Here is a 17,182-nt window from a genome sequence, read left to right on the forward strand (position 1 = left end):
AAACCCAGGGAACCATGCTTATCGTCGGTCACCGGCGATAAAAACCCAGCGCAGTTATAAGCACCCCGCTTCGCCATCTTGTCACAGCGAGGCCGTGCTTGACAGAGGAGGGCAGAAATTTCAGCAAGTTGGTACTGGGATAACTGGGGCATGTTTCCTAGCGCAAAAAAGACGGGGACTTAAAGAAGAATAAGTTTGCCCCATCCATATTCTTCTGCATGTCCCTGTCTTTGTGCGCTAGAAAACATTCCCCACTTATCCTGGTACAAGATTTCATGAGACGACATGTGGTAAGCTCGTCGTCCACTCTTAGTGTTGCTCAGGGATACAGGGCACGCAAAAAATCCTGTAATTAAATTACCGTGCGCCAACGAAACTTGGACAAGCATTATTTGTTTTGGTGCGACGCATTAACACTGAAACCTGTGTATGGACGCTCGGCTACAGCCGCGCGCTAATGCTGAAAGTTAATTATGCGTCTTCGAGTCATCACCCACACGTCACACCAAAGTGTTCTCCGAAAAAGAAGGTTTTTGTTACCGCAAGTTAGAATTGTGTAAAATATAGTACATGTCGTACAACAGCTAATGCTTGTAACTGGCACGAATGTTTTTGGAAGTTTAGCGTGCGTCTGTTACTTACTCCAAACTCACTGAGCCAGGGTGAAAGCCCAATTTCGGTTAGTGAATGATCACTTTTATTAAAGGTGACGAACGAACGATGTACTGTCTGGGGGCAAGACATATGTGCCACTTGCTGCTGTGAGTTTCGGTATGTACAGCGTAGATCCCATCTTATGCAGTCGGACGAATAGCGTACTCAAAGTAATAAAGTCCTATCTTGGGCAGGCAAACCAACGCAGCTCCATTCGGTTCATCTTCCAGAAGCTTCATCACACCTTGCGCCACGTCGCTAGGGCTGGAATATAAACGCATAGCAAAGAAAAGCTATTAAACATGTGTTTTGTTACTGAATTTGGCTTTCTATAAAGGAATGTAGCACACAGATATGCGCATAACTGACCGGACAAAACAGTACTAAATAGTTGATACCACATACACATTATGAAAACCATAAAATCAGCAAGTTAGTTGTACTTTTAGGGATTTAGTATTGTGACGCGGCGGCAGGACACACACAAGAAATCATGGAGGATTATAGGGAAATGTGAGAGCCCACGCAGCTGTATCTTTTTCTCTTCTTCTTTTCCAGAGGTTGGGACCACAGCTTTTTTTCCTATTGTTCTTCCCGTGATAATATAATGCGTTTCCATGAATTGTGTAGTGGGTGTATAGTAGAAATAAATTCTGAACGATGGGATACCCTTGCTTGATATCGTCGTTTGGATTAGGCGCTGCCATTTTTAATGGTTAAACATCTAAATGAAGAAAATCCTAGGTGATCACCCGCTTCAGAGCTATAGCTAATAATGAATGCTGTACCAATTATTACACAATTCTAGCCACTCTACCGTGCGGGAAATTCATCTTTTCTTCCGCGTGAACGGCACTTGCCTCTCATTTTCTAATGGCAAAAAGCTATTAAGGCGCGTTTCTCATAAAAGAAAGTTTCAGCAATATAATTCAAGTGCTGTCATAAAATTTGTAATGTTTAGGGTTTTTTTTATTATGAAACGTGTCTTCTTGCCTGCCTCGACACAACCAACAAAGTTCGCTCTTTAAACAGCAATATTTGCACTCCATAATGACAATCCATTGCGTGATGGCCTGCCAAAAAAAACACGGTAGGGTTTTCTTCCTGCAAAAGTCCGGAGGATTCCCACCGCTCGACCAATAGGGCCGTCTAAAACTACACAATGACGCACCAAGCTACGACAGCCTGATTGAGCACACCTAGACAGCCTCACGAATAACTATTAGCCTGGTGTTAACACAGGCAATATGGTGTGGAACCTACTTATTTCCAAGATATTGACGTGTTAGAATTTGTATTGGCGTAATACAAAGCTTTCCTTCAAATTTTAAATGCGAGCGCGTACGCGATCAGCTTGCAGAATCCTTTCACAGTGCATGAGCACAGTGCTAGTACTATTCTAGCCACATATGTTGGCTCTTTGTCGTCTTGAAAATAAAATAGAAGAGAGAGGATTTTTATTTTTCTCTTGTATTTGAACAGTAAGATACAAGGGCCGCGTTGCAATAGTTAAGCACTGTCAAGAAGAAAAGCAGTACAAGTATTCCGAGCCCCAGTTAAGCTCCTAACTCAGGCGCAGTGTGCTCCTCTTCGCATTTAAACACGCGAATACTACTGATTGATGTGACATGCAATATATTCATTGACTACTATACGAAACTGGCATGTACGAAACTTCTCTCTGGAACTGGTAATAAAAAACAAGAATAATGATTGGGCATACATTAACCTAAACAATTAGAGAAATTAAACGGAATCGTTAAATACAACGATGGCAGGAATACCCACAAATTATATGAGGGTATTCCAGCGCTTTCAGTGACATGCTAATTACCAAAATTCAACGTTCCGATAAGCGCTTCTTTGAGTTTGGCATTACATGTAGTGTTTTCGACATTTATTTCGGGGCACCTCCGCTTTACCGGCCTGGAGGATCCCCCTTCACTACAGCCGAGCTTGCAGTTACCGATCATCTAAATGCTTCAATTTCCATACGGTTAGAGTACCTGGAGCCTGTCTCGCTGGAGATTGCTGCGCCGCTGGCTGTGGCCCCCAAACGCAAGCTTTTGGATGTGTGTCCGGCGCCGGACTCCAAACGGTAGCCGCCGCAACCGCGCCACCCTCAACTCTACAGGATACTCCGCGCATGCCTTGGCATTCGCAAGCGGCACACTATTCTTCGTGGGGTAATATTGCGAAGCACGTGCTACGGACCGCGTTTAATAGCCGTTTCGCTGTTACATATGCCGTAAGCCAAACGTCCCATTTTTTATTCAACAGGCTTGGCTCCATGGAATTAAAAGTATATTTATGCGACATAAGAATTCACTTAACCAAACGAACCTGTAATTTTTTTTATGTGAGGCTACAACCTGGTTGAATATCATGGGTTGGGTAGATTCAGGTAGCTGCAACTGTCGCCTGATCGCGCTAGATCACCGGCCTAACAACTGGGGAAATAACAATTAGTGTTTCATGTGAAAGCCGGAATTACGAAAATGAAGTAGGCCAACGTTGCTTCAGAAGGCTCGTAGCGAGTGTTGAACCTTCAGACACTGGCATAAACATACTATGGACACAAGGCCAAGTGTATTGTAAAAAGCACTGCAGTGACCGCCATTTGTGTCGCCAGTATTATTTCATTGCCATTTTTGAGCTACGCAGTCAATATTATTGGTTACTGTTTACCGAGTCGTATGAGTGAGAAAGAGCAGAGATAACCGCGTACCCAATAAGCGTTTAATAAAGAAAGATGGAAAGCAAAACGAAACTCACTCCATCGGTCGATGAAGTGGCGCGAATTCCTGTATTTCCGGACCTTCAGATTCCCTTACACGATCGAGGAAATTGTGCAGCAGCGGAGTCTGTATTGCGCCCGGGCAGTAACAGTTGACACGAACGCCATGCCGATTGAAGTACATGTCGGACTACAAAAGGAAAGGAATACAATAAGAACTCAACGTATAGCCAGACATACTTAAGCTGCTTGCTTCTGAGCATCCCCATGGTGTAAAGCAGAAAATGACGAGGTCGACGCCTTTACGGCAGCTGCTATATTTACGAAGCAGCTCTTTATGCATTCACTAACAAGTATTTAGAGTAATTTCCAAATTTTATATGGTGTTGGAACAGGACATGCATTTCGCGTGGTGCCCCAATTTAGGGGTACATTGAGTGAGGTCAACGGAAAATAAAAGATGCTCTGAGACTTTCTTGCCCGAAGCAACTTCCCACTGGTGTTTAGAAGCAGTTACCCACTTAGGTCCGAACTATAGGTGAGGTTGCAAAGAAAACGCGATGCCTCATAGGCGGAGGTGAATAGGTTGCGAGTAAAACAATGCAAGTCCCAAGAGTGTCAAAAGTGTCTTTGCGCGGAGCCTTCTCACGCTATATTCACAAGTGACTAGTACAATAACCACACCTAAACAGAATCTTTATTCAAATGACGGGGCCTATCGAGAGAAAACATACAGAGCTTTTAACGCAGGAGACACCTCTAGAAAGAAGCAGAAACGAAATATTGCATGAAACGCTAAGGTATTTTGCTTACGGAAACAAAAATTTCAATACTACGTCTCATAATAGCATTTAAATGTGAATAGTGAAATATTGTCAGTTTACCCCAAAACTTCTGGTCAAACCAAGGACAGCATGTTTGGAGGCGACGTAGGCTGGCACGTTGCTTCTCGGATAAACGGCTGGAAAGGAAGTCGAAAAACTAGAATGCGAGGAAGAACTGACACAGTTTCTCAGTGTGGCGCAGTGTGTTTCTGTCTTTTTATCCATTTCTAGATATTATTTATTAGCGAGATGTAGCATTGAAAGCTGCAATCGCCAAACCACTCTGCAGAACAAGAAATCCAGAAAACTTTCACCTTTTTACCCAGTAGTCAGTGTTTGATGTTACGGTAACTCGAGTAACTACTGTAAGCAATTTAGGGTAAAATGAACGTCATAAAACATCGGAATTGAGAGTGCAAAAGTATAATTGTTGCATTGACGGCAAAAATTTACGCTAAGGGTGGAGTAACATTTATCCTGCAAAGGGAGGAAGGAATGCTTAAGCATAAGTGAGAGGAACAGAGGCTCACTCTGACTTTTACCATAGGTGGGACATTTACCATATTTATTTATTCATTTACCCTAAAGGCCCTTACGGGCGTTACATAGGGGTCGCAATGAAAAAAAGAACACATTGCAACATTAAAAACAGCAACACCCAAAAAAATGCGAATACAAATACATTCATGTCGAAGTGCATAGTTTCAAAAAAAGGGTACACAAAAGGCGCACAACAATTATCCAATTCCTAAAATGCGAGGGTTAAAAAATGACCCAGGTTCAAAATAACACAAACATCGAACGTTGAACCAATCTAAGAGGTTCAAAAATGACACAAACACTGGAAAATGATTTATACATTGAGGAATAACTGCAACTCTTTGATAAATGAGTCGTGATTACTGAGGGTGACGATGTTACCTGGGAGCTGATTCCAGTGACGAATAGCAAGTAAGAGTGGCGAAAAGAAAAATAGGTTGGTACGCGCGAATATTGGTTGAACTTTGAATGCATGATCTAAACGGGAAAAAACGCGACCAGTGGGTCTTATGTGCGAGGCAGCGAAAGAAGACTGGCTGTGGTATAGCCTATGGAAAACCGATAAAAGACTATAAAGCCGGCGTTGTTGTAGAGGTGGTAAGTTCAGGGATTGTTTCATTTCTGTTATACTTGATGTTCGTGAGTAGTTCCTGAGAATGAATCGGGCAGCTTTATTTTGGAGTGCCTCAAGTTTATTTACGAGATACGACTGATGGGGGTTCCAGATTAGCGCTGCATATTCAATCTTTGATCGAACAAGTGTTTGGTAGGCCAGAAGCTTTGTGGATGTGTTAGCTGAATGCAGATTGCGCCTAATGAATCCGAGTGATTTAGAAGCTTTGCTGGTTATTGTATCGATATGGTGATTCCAGGTTAGATCAGACATTATGTGGACCCCCAAGTATTTTACCATGGTTACGGTTTGTACAGGCATACTATTGAGAAAATAGTGACGGGGCTCAGACGCGCTAGTTTTGGTAAATGTTATGGCGTTAGTTTTGTGCACATTTACTTCCATCTGCCAATCCCTACACCATTTCGTCATTTCGTCAGTTGATTAAGGTCTGCTTGCAAGGATAAGAAATCTTGGGGGTTTTTAATTTGCTTATAAATGACGCAGTCATCCGCAAATAATCGGATAGTAGAAGAGATATTAGTGTTAATGTCATTGATATATATTAAAAATAAGATAGGACCCAAGACTGAGCCCTGTGGAACACCGGAAGTTACTTGAGCTAAAGAGGAGGAATTATCATTAATGGTTACTGACTGAAACCGATGGGTTAGGAAGTTCTCAATCCACCTGTTAATCTTAGGGTTGATATTAAGAGCAGAAAGTTTTTCCATTAGACGGATGTGAGGGACTTTGTCGAAGGCCTTGGCGAAATCTATGAATATAGCATCTATTTGTGAGGACAAATGTACTGCATTATGGAGATCAGTCATTAATTCGAATAACTGAGTTTCACAAGAACGGCCTCTCAAAAAACTATGTTGATTAGAAAAAAAGAAGCTCTGTTTTGTTAGGTAGCTCATTACGGCAGATGATATTATGTGTTCTAGAAGTTTGCAAACTATGCTGGTTAAGGAAATCGGTCTGTAGTTAAGAGGCACAGATGGGTCGCCTGACTTAAAGATGGGGATAACACGGGCAATTCTCCAAGCAAACGGTACGCATCCTGTGTCTATCGATTGCTGAAATAAAGCAGCTAAGATCGGGGATATGACCACTTTAGTCATTTTTGGTAGTTTGGTGCATATTTCATCGGGGCCTGGTGCAGAGTTGGTCGGGAGTCTATCAATGGCTGCAGCAATACCCTCCTGAGTGATAAGCAAGTCATCAATTGCTGAATCTAATGACTGTAAAGTAAGAGTGGCTGGTAATGGGCTTTCATTTGTAAACACAGAACAAAAAACAGAATTGAATTCCTCTGCAGCCTCTGATGAGGAAAGGTCTGTACCATTTTTAGACAATGATATGGACGATGATGATGAGTACTTTGGATTTATCACTTTCCAAAATTTTCTCGTGTTGGTCTGCAGTAGGTTTGTTATATCGTTGTTGAAAAATTTTTCCTTGGCTGCCTCGATTTCTGCTTTGCACAGTTTAGAGTGTTCTTTGTAGCGCTTCCAGTCATCCGCTGAATCAGATCGTCTGGCCTTGGAATAAAGTCGCTTTTTCTTATTGATGCAGCGTTTAACGCCGGTCGTAAACCACGCGCTTTGCGTCGATGACGTGATACTGATTCTTGGAACGTATTTTTCTTTCAGTTCCAGAAGGACATCTCACAAATACTGTGGGATCACCCCTTCTACTCTAAAAACAGGCTCAGGTTGTCAACTACGAAGGAGACATCCCTTCAAGAGCACCTTCCTTCCTTGCCTTCTCGTACGAAAAGCACGGCGAAGCTTGCACTAATGGTGCAAGGCTGGAGAAATAGCAGAGCTGGCGGCCCCTCTCTTTTCGTCCGAGGCAACACTGTTGCAACTGACATAGATTTCCGGAATTGCCGCTGAACGTTCTCCAGGACTCACCACCTGCCCGGATCGTTTTGTCCGCACGCTTTCACATCTCTCTCAAATTGGATCGCATTAGGATGCGCTAGAAGCCGTTGCAACTGGTTTCGCAAACTCGGCGTCTTTAGTTCGAACTTGGCGTCTATACACCCGCTTCAGGTGCGAACGCATGTGAATGGGTGAGGAGAACAGCACGCGAGATCACGCCAGGAATGCTGGGCATAGTGTTCCCGAAGGTCGAGCTGGCCGACGCCGGGCGCTCCTCAAGATGCGCACGCTCAAGTCGCCTCGGTATTTTCCTTTGTATTTTTTCTGGTAACGCTGTACGGCGAAACTAAAACCTTAAAGAGCTGTTACAAGGCAAACAGGGTGTACCGAAAACATAAAGCATTTGACCTCGAATATTGCCTGTGTTGAGTCTCTTGTTACTAGGCTCAACAAAAAGCACACATTACATGTGGTACAGGTCTATGCGCCCACATCTACTGATGATGATGAGGTTGTGTCGTGTTTTTTACGGAGAAGTTGACTTGGCTATGAATAAAGTAAAAGCTCTGCATTCCATCATTTTGGGCGAATTCAACGCAAAAATAGGAGCATAAAAGCTCAGAGAGCATAGGCTTACGAAACAGCGGCGGTAAAACGGTGGTTGCCTTCGCTCAAAGAAATAACCTTCAAATCATGAATACAGTCTTCCACAAAAGAAAGAATAGGGAATGTACTTGGAAAGGCCAAATGGTGAAACGAAAAATCAAATCGGCTTCATTTTAACTGGCCCTCCACGCATGGCACACGATGTACAGGTGATTGGCAGGGTTAGAACAAGTGACCACGGCATAGTAAAAGTCGCACCCACTTTGATTAAAGTAGAGAAAGCATAAATATGCTAAAGTGCACGACGCCTCCGTTAGAAAAAAAAAAACATGGAAGAGTTCGGACTCCTGCTGTCGAATGAAGACAGCGATGGGGACACTGACAACTTTCATTCCACGAAGGCCGTCGTTTACTCCGCACTGGTCATAGGAGAAAGACAGCCCAAATGTGAAAAAAGGTATCCCAGAAAACTAAGGACCTTACTGGAAAGTGCCCCAAAATGCTGGTCTGAGAGCACGGGATGGAATAAAATTGGAAGAGTTGTACAGATTTAACAACAAAGGGAAGACTGCCGAGATCCGTGCATTCACATTTGCAAAGGTTGAAGCAAGATTGAAACACCGAGAAAGGTTACAAGCGACTAGAAGCTCAGTAGTGGCAAAAATAGAAGGTATGCACTCAGCGACGTGAATGGCCCACAACAAGGAATATTGATGACATACTCAAAATAGCCAAGGAATTTTACACAAAACTGTACGTTTCTGACCCTCACTCAGATACACGTATTGCACTCACTGGTGCCCTCAGGTTCCGCCAGTTATACGAGAGATGAGGTAACAACGGGGCTCAAAGCAATGCTCAGAAAGGCAGATCTGCAGGAGATGATATTACGGTCGATATACTGCGTCTCGCAGGGGACTTTGTACGAACAAAACTTGCAGCCCTTTTTTCACAGTTCTTGCAGACTTCAACGCTCCTGAAGGTATGAAGAAATGCAAATTTATTTCTTTTAAAGAAGAATGGTGATGCCAAAGAGCTGAAAAATTGCAGACCAATCAGCGTACTCTCAGTTACCTGCAAGTTATTTATAAAGCTAATTCTCAATCGTATAAGTGCGGCTTTAGACCTTCAACAGCCAAGAGAATAGGTGGGTTTCAGGAAGGGTTTCTCAAATTGAGACCATATTTCCGCAACAACCAGGTAATTGAAAAATGCGCTAAATATAATAAACGGTTTTACATGGCCTTTATATATTATCAAAAAGTATTTGATTCCGTGCCCCCTTCTGCTGTAATTAAGGCGTTACGTGGTCACTGAGGCGACAAGCCATACATTGCGGCCTTCAAAGATATGTAAGACGGGCGCACGGGAACCATACGGCTCCATGAAAGAACGTGTAAGTTTCCTATACAAAAGGGCGCCTGGCAAGTGGACTCAATATCTCCGCAATTATTTACAGCCGGACTGAAGGGTGTGTTCAGAAAGCATCAGTGGAGAAAAACGGGGGTGCGACTCAACTGGGAATATCTCAGCCCCATGAGGTTTGCAGAGGACATTGTTCTGTTCAATCAAATCATTCGGAAATTGCAGCGCAAGCTTTGCCGATTGCGCTCGAAAAGTATTGCTGCAGGACTAAAAACAAACAAAAAATCAAAGGTAATGTTCCGTCAGCATGCCAAGGAACGTTACTTTAGGGTAGGTAGCGAAATCTTGGAAACAGTACGTGATTTCATCTATCTTGGGCAAGTCATTGCTGCTAATCCCAACCATGAAAAGGAAATCACCATCAATATACGCATGGGGTGGGCTGTTTTGGTAGAAGCTGCGATACGTGAACAGCAGGCTTCCTCTGTCACCAAATATGCTGGTATTAAACCAATGCGTTCGTCCAGCAACGAAGTACGGAGCAGAAACTTGGGATCTCACTAAACGACTTGAAAGGAATGTTAAATCGGCCCAACAGGCAATGGAAAGAAGAATGCTAGGAGTCACGCTAACGGATAAGAAAACAGCTGCGTTGATTAGGGAACAAACCAGGGTGAAAGACAACATACCTCAAATTAAGCGAAGAAAATGAGCATGGGCGGGTCACGCCATGAGCATGAGGAACAAGTGGGCCATCCGTTTGAAGGAGTGGCGGAAAATAGACCGTAAACGCAATAGATGTAGACGAAGGGCTCGATGGAGGGATGAGCTACAAAATTTGGAGGAAAGGATGAACTCAGCTATCAGTCGACTGACGTGGACGGATATCTAAAGGAGAGGACTGTGTTCTGCAGGGGACACAAGCCGGCTGTTGCTGATGCTGATTGACCTTTCTCCCTCATGGACCATTGCCAAAAGCTTTATGGGGCATAATGTTTTATGAAACTCACATTTAAGTAAACATCGCTATCTTGCATTGGTTATTTAGTAGCCTTATGGCGGCATTCTGAGTCTGTTCTCCACTCCACTTCATGTTCCCTCGAACCGGCTGAGCAGTGGATGCCGCATGTTTTTACAAACGCAAATCTGTTTAGAGCATCTCCTCAACTGGATATTCGAGTGGAGGAGGGATTCAGAAATACGAGGGTTAATCCGTCGAGCCCCTCACCCAAGTGTAAAAATATTAACCAATGCGAGAAATATTTCACTTATTCAAAGACAGAGGCAATCCCCTTTTAGAACATTTATACCTGCTAGAGACGCCACTTTGATGACGTGTCCGCCATTATAGCCGCGGTCCTTGCCCATGTACTTGAACGCAAGGAGGGTGCTTGAATACACAGCTTCCTGCAAAATAACATTTTTGTTCAATACTGAGATAGTAACAATGGTGAATAGAGCGGCCACCCGCTAAAGATTCCCAGCGACTGCAAAATAAGTTGGTCTTGTCAAACGTTTTGTTAAGGAGCAGTGCTCGACTTGTGATCAAGTGGTTATTGTTTTTTTAAATGATAAATCTAATCAATGACGACTGATATGTGCAGGCGCCAAGCCAGGTGAAATTTATTATTCGTCCACGAGAGAACAGAAGGTACACATTAGATATCATGCCCAATTTTTCCCATGGCGTCGCGTCCACTTTCACATCATTTACTCCCACAAGTATCATATATGTTCCGCAACGTCCTTACCCCCGTACGTCACCACGTCATGTTAATCCGTTGCAGGTACAGATGCTCAACCGGGGTAAAAATTTCCGCCACAATTCGCCTGCCATTATTTCCTTTTAGACTGCCGCATTCTTTGGCTTGGGAGAATTTCTTCCGTAATTACATGAAATGCTTTATATCGACTGTCATACATAGGGATGACCAGGAGGCAAAATCAGGATGGCTATAGGATTGGTTAGCGCGAACCGAAGAAGGTTTGGGAAAAGGTTCACGCGCGGGAGACGAGCACGACGAAGAACACAGGACAAGCGGACTTCAACAAGCTTTATTGACGATACCACCCAGAATATATAAAGAAGGGGAAACACCCCAAAAAATAACGAAAGCGATGGGCATGAGGTCTCACTTATACGCATGTTGAACCCTATCACGACACAGCCAGATAACGGAGTTCGTTTTTGGAAAGTGCTACTATGCATAGTTCACCCAGTCGCTGTATCTGTTCAGCTTCTACGATTTCGCGTGTTATCTGGCTGTGTCGCGATAAGGTTCAACACGTGAATAAGGCGGCGTTGGTTGGACCTCATGCCCATCGCTTTTTTATCTTTTTTTTTGTGTTTCCCTTCTGCATAAATTCTGGCCGGTATCGTCAATAAAGCTTGTTGAAGTCGGCGCTTTTCCTGTGTTCTTCGTCGTCCTCGTGTCCCGCGCTGTTAACCCTTTTTCCAAAATGAACTGCCAACATGCTTAAGCTTCCACTCTTCTGAACCGAAGAAGGCCATTAGGCCTGCGAACAAGGGCAGAACAAGCCATAATGTCCGTGTCCGTCCGCGCCCCAGAACCAACTAACTTTATTTTTATTTTTCCTGACTGTAGACACCTTCGGCTGTGCCAGGCCCGCACAACGCGAAAAACTGTCACCGCCGTGTGGGGACACTGCATGTTGTGTAACATTGGAACACTTCCTGTACAAATCACGCTTCACTCCTTCGACTTGTTAGGTATTTCCTACGAGGAAATTCTGAATAAACCACTGCGCTTGTAGTGACGACATACGATGGCATCGAATGCTATAGACTCACGAAAAAACCTTTTTATAATGAGTAAAGTTGACTCATTCATACTTTCCACCCTAATTTCAGTCGTAGAGAACGACTCGTTAGATTAAATTTTCCCGTTTAAACTATAGCCACACCGCTTATTTTGAGTACCCAGAACTTTTATTCATACATTCTCTCTGTGCTGTTTTACTCTTCATTACTTATTGCTAGTACTGCGACTGGCGAGATTTATGAAAGCGTCTACGATGCACTTCTTCATGTCGGCACTACAGCAGCACACCACTAAGAAAACGGGTTTTCAGTGATTCCTCCATAGAGGGATGCGAACGCAATATTGCTGTCACTCCTAGTCCCTGCGGCCCATGTTAGCTTTTTTGTTTTAGTACGCACGTCAGCGATGGCAGCGTACTACAATTGAGGCCGCTAAAAGTGCGCCCATTAAAGCGCATTGAACCACCAGGCGGTCCAACGACCGGCACAGGATGTCGAAACTCTGTCAGGAGGAATAAATCAGCCGCCATTGTTTACGTTCTTTACTTCTCTTTCTTTCTTTACTTTCTTTACTTTAATTTACTTTGTTTACTTCTCGCGAGATGTAAGCCGATGTAGGTGCATGACATCACATAAAGCCAGTTGCACCGCTCTGGAGCAGCCAATGCACCCCACTGTGGGGTAGTCAAGCATTCTAGCTTTTACCGCGTGTGGTGCAACAAATTATGTGGAGTCCGCGACTGCAAAGGGCGACGGCACTGGTAGTTGCGCGCTGCGCAAGTTTGCTTTACGCGGCATGTTCTCCATTGTCATGCGGGTTTTGTTGTAATAGTGAACTAAACATGTGTGCCTGCTTCTGCTGCGGTAGCGACATTCGACCACCTTCTCGAGACATGTCTAAGACTCCATTCAACCCGAACGCGGCACGTGATAGACACGGGACGTCCCCAGGCCGCCGTTCCGATATTCATCGGTTGACGCATGGTCCTCTCGACAAGCAGCTGTCGGACTTTCATGCTCGGGAAGTATTTTTCTGTGCATAAAGCCACTTGCACCCCACCCCTTCCACTTTCCCTTTTTTATCCGTCGATTCATTTGATGCCCTGGGGCAAATGACGCACTAAACAGAATGCGAGTGGTATCGGCAAAAATAATAATACGGATGAAAGGGAATCTAACTTGCTGAGAGCGTTTTATTTTACATCGAATATAACATATTTCGCAGCATTATGAATTCTTTCTTCTCTTTTGTCTTTCTTTGTTCGTTATAAATAAATTATTAAAGATAGTATTTTGCGCTCCCGTCTCAGCTCCCTTTCGCTCCGAGCAAGGAAAACACCCTGTCACGCACAAACAGTTCTCTCCTTCATTATATAAAAATTCTGACCTCACTTGAAAAAACATTTCAGTGAAATTAAAATAAAACCAAGCTTCACGAATAAACAAACATATTAGGTGGATACTGGACATCATTTTTTCTAAAACCGCTCTAGCCCAGTGAGGCCATCCTAGGAGCCCAGACCTATTTGCGCTTTCTCATTTTGCTCTACCAAGACTACGCCTCTGCTGCGCCACGCCTCCGATGCTGGTGAACTCCCAAATGAGTTCAAAGTATCCCCAGTCCACTTCTTTCCCACTTTCTCTATCAATAAAGCACTTACTCTCTCACTCAGAAAAGAGCACCCGAATGGTATGCCAGTACAGGCGAATGTCTAGGAAACCTACGGACACCACGAAATTTCCCACAAATCGGATGTACTTGTCTTTTGCATCGCTAATTTTGTTCACACCCACAGCTTTGTCAAAGAAGCGTAATATATTTCCCGCGGTATTTCGCCATATTTAGCTGCTTCGCCATTAGCTGCAAAAATCAAATAACTCTGTTCATTGACTTCTAACATGACGCCCTTCGACCACAATTTTTTAAAGTATTTCAGATTGCAGAGGTCTCGACTGTGTTTCGCTTCCTACATGACTGACCGTCTGTGATGCTGACCCTGCCTGTTTGGTAAAGCATATAACCGGTAAAGTGTGCCCCAAGTTTAAAACTCAAAGCGAAAATGGGTTTAACGAACTTGGTTTGATGCATTGATTTAAATTCGTCCTTACGCATCCTAAAGGTTTTCAGAAAACTGCTTCCAGAAGCTCCATCGCTTCTGTTTCGCCATTTAAGATTTGTCGCGTGACAAATTATATTTGGTAAAAATCAAGCGGGTAAAAATTGAATTGGTCGAAATCGTCGGGGGCATTACACCCTCTTCCTACGACCATTATGTACTCTGCACTGATAAAACCTATTCGATGCCGCCACTGGTATATTTGTATTTGTGGCACTGTTTTAATCCATAAAGAACTAAACATTTATTCTGTTGGGATTTCACGGTGTTTAGCGGTCAACGGGAGTGCTCTGTAATAGAAAACTGTCGCGACGACGATAATTGCTTCAATACCGTTGTACTACTCTTGTGACTGAGCAAATGCATGCGCATTGCATAGATTCTATGACAAAAACTAACATCTCGTTAAAAAGTGCGTTCATACCTGTGTTTCGAGCGACATTCTTCGATGAGCACTGTGATACTTAATTGACTGATTGAATTTTATTTTCAAAGCGTGCAAATGAGACGGGATGGGTCCAAAAACATTGGGAGGTACCAAGGTAAAACCGCAATTGAGAACTCACATGATGGTAGTGAAAGAATAAATATAATGCAAGCGTCAGGTTGCTACTCGTTTTGACGAAAAAACAAGACAAAGACTCAGCCTGATAGAGAACAAAGAAAAATATATAAATACCACAGTAATCAAAGGAAGATATTACATTAATAAACACGTGCACTTATAAGCAACAATTAACGGGCACAAAAGCTACCTGTAGGCTTAAAGCCGGGATATAAATGTCATATTCGCAAAATGAACAGACAATATTCTTAAGTTACATTTCATTCAAACATGCAGAATCCAGCATTGACGTTTTAAGTTCAGAATTAAAAACGCCCAGTGCATTATGAAATAATATCAAGACTGGTAAATTCAAAGTTAGATGGCAAAAAATTGAATCATTTCTTGCCCGTAGCTCTTATGTGTACAGGAGAGTAGCAAATTTCGGAGTGAACCAGAGTGTGTTGAATTGAAATTTGTAATGACGTGTTGGGAGAAACACCTAAGTCTTGAAACATTTTTCCGCCTCTGTGATCAGAAATATCGGCGAGTCAGTAGTAGACATTGACATTAGGTGACTAACTCTATTTTTCGGGGAAGAAAAACCCTGCATTTTTGCTGCCTCCGTTGCTTCCAAAAGGCCGTGAACTCGTGGGCTGGACGCACACGATGTGCTGTTAGGACTGAGCATAGCATATTCCAAAGCGGAAATTTTTCGCGGGAAATCTTAGCATCAATACGGATGAGACCAGCTTTTACCATGAAGACGCCAAGTTTTCAAGGCGCGTGTTTGTTTTCAAATGTCCCAAAATTTCTGGACATTCCTTCTTCTTTTTAATGGGTGTACTTCTGCACTTTATTCGTTTAATCTAGCCGATTTGTTTAGTGCCTTAGGAGCACTTGCATTGTAATTGCATCGCAAGCGAATTTATGGCACCACTGTGGAAAGGCATAAATGACTCCAATTGGTACATTAGTATAATATATATTGAGCATCATAAGCCCATTGTATGTCTCGCTGAAGGATATTTATGGTGTGAAAATACATTTGGTACATTTAAAGTCGTTTCCCCTTGCTTATGGCTGCGAGGCACTTATGTGCCTCGCAGCCATTTTAAAAACATTGCCGGTACACACATTGAGAAGACACGAGGTGCGGGAATTCCCCGCACCTATGAAAAGATGAACAAGCTGTATTTCTGGCATTTTTAGCCTCGTTTCGCATTTGGGAAGTTCATTTCAAAAGATGAGTAAGCCATAAAAATGAATCTAGTAAATAATTTCGGAATAGTGAAAACTTGCCGCGTTTACTGCGAAGACTTTCCAGGAGTCGGGCCAGACTGCAACGCCCGCACTGTTGACCACGATATCCAAGCCTCCGAAAAGAGATCGGGTTGCACCAAAGCATTCTGCGGAGAAAACCAACGTAACAAAAAATAACCAACCGATTAAATATTCCGGCCAGTTGGCAATGTCAATCAGTGGCAATGACCGTATTCTACAGAAGCAGTGTTCAAACAACGCCTTCAAGGCAGTGCTGACATTTTTCAAAAGCAGCCGTTTGGCAGCTAGGTTGTGGCCCATTCTAGTTGTGGTAAACTATTGAACGTGTGCTGTACATGAGATAGGCATTTTGTGTATAGTTATACTATAACTTCCATGTCAGCCATCATACCTGTCACCCTCTGTATCTATTCTGTTTTTTTTTTCTATTCCCCCACCCTCACACGGAGTATCAGGTCAGAGACTATACGATCAGGCCGACCTCTCTGTGTTATCCTTCCATCCAATAAAAAACTCTTTCTCTCTATCTCTCTACAACGCTTGTAATAGTAATTAAAATCAATATAAAAAGTGATGCTGTATTTTTGCGGGCTACCCTGCCATAGTTAAAAAATTGCGGGACCTTGGTATAGCTGTCGTTAGGCTTTTAGTCTCTGCTGCTCCTGTTGAGCGCAAATTGAAAGAATTTAATGGGATTGACTGTATTGCTTACAGAAGTGTCATGGGAGACAATAGTTTGTACGGAAAAAACGTACAATGAGCATACGGTTTTCAAGTGTTCGACCTGCTAATTTTTGGGTATGTGTGCAATTACTGTATTTACTCGCATAATGATAGCACTCGCGTAATGATCGCACCCCTGAAGTTAGTCGTCAAAACTCGATTTTTTTTAATTTCCCCCGCAATTAACGCACCCTGAACTTGCCGCAGCAGTATGTGGCATGTGTGCCCAACACACTAGAGACATTGGAGGCAGCCCTGGCCAACTCCGCCCTCGGTACGCAGCGAGAGCTGATCCGGAGAGCGAAGATCGGGGCAGCTGAAACTGGGGCCCTGGAAAGAGGGCTCCACTCACTTCTCTAGCCCCACCTTACCCTTTCCTCCTCCCCTTTCCCATCAATAAAGTTTACTGACTGACTGACTGGTATGTGTGCCAAGTCTAGCTTATCATGATCGTGCTTGTATACCTCTGTTTACTCCTCTTTCACAGCGGACATGGCTACG

The 17,182-nt window shown here is 43.4% G+C and overlaps 1 protein-coding gene across 2 annotated transcripts in view; it reads right to left on the bottom strand.

The window, feature by feature from the left end:
- Positions 1-674: 674 nt before the first annotated feature.
- LOC144142820 (15-hydroxyprostaglandin dehydrogenase [NAD(+)]-like) overlaps positions 675-17,182 on the bottom strand; it is a 28,183-nt gene continuing 11,675 nt past the window's right edge. For both annotated transcript variants that reach the window (XM_077674594.1, XM_077674593.1), the window contains exons 4-8: positions 15,977-16,083; positions 10,542-10,638; positions 4,276-4,352; positions 3,430-3,581; positions 675-918 (exon numbers count right to left, since the gene is read on the bottom strand). In XM_077674594.1, the coding sequence (XP_077530720.1) occupies positions 795-918; positions 3,430-3,581; positions 4,276-4,352; positions 10,542-10,638; positions 15,977-16,083 (557 nt within the window). In that variant the 3' untranslated portion in view covers positions 675-794. The remainder of the gene's footprint in view (positions 919-3,429; positions 3,582-4,275; positions 4,353-10,541; positions 10,639-15,976; positions 16,084-17,182) is intronic.

This window comes from Haemaphysalis longicornis, unplaced genomic scaffold (genome assembly GCF_048455015.1).
Source record: "Haemaphysalis longicornis isolate Haplotype H1 unplaced genomic scaffold, Haemaphysalis longicornis Haplotype H1 scaffold_6, whole genome shotgun sequence".
NCBI lineage: Eukaryota > Metazoa > Arthropoda > Arachnida > Ixodida > Ixodidae > Haemaphysalis > Haemaphysalis longicornis.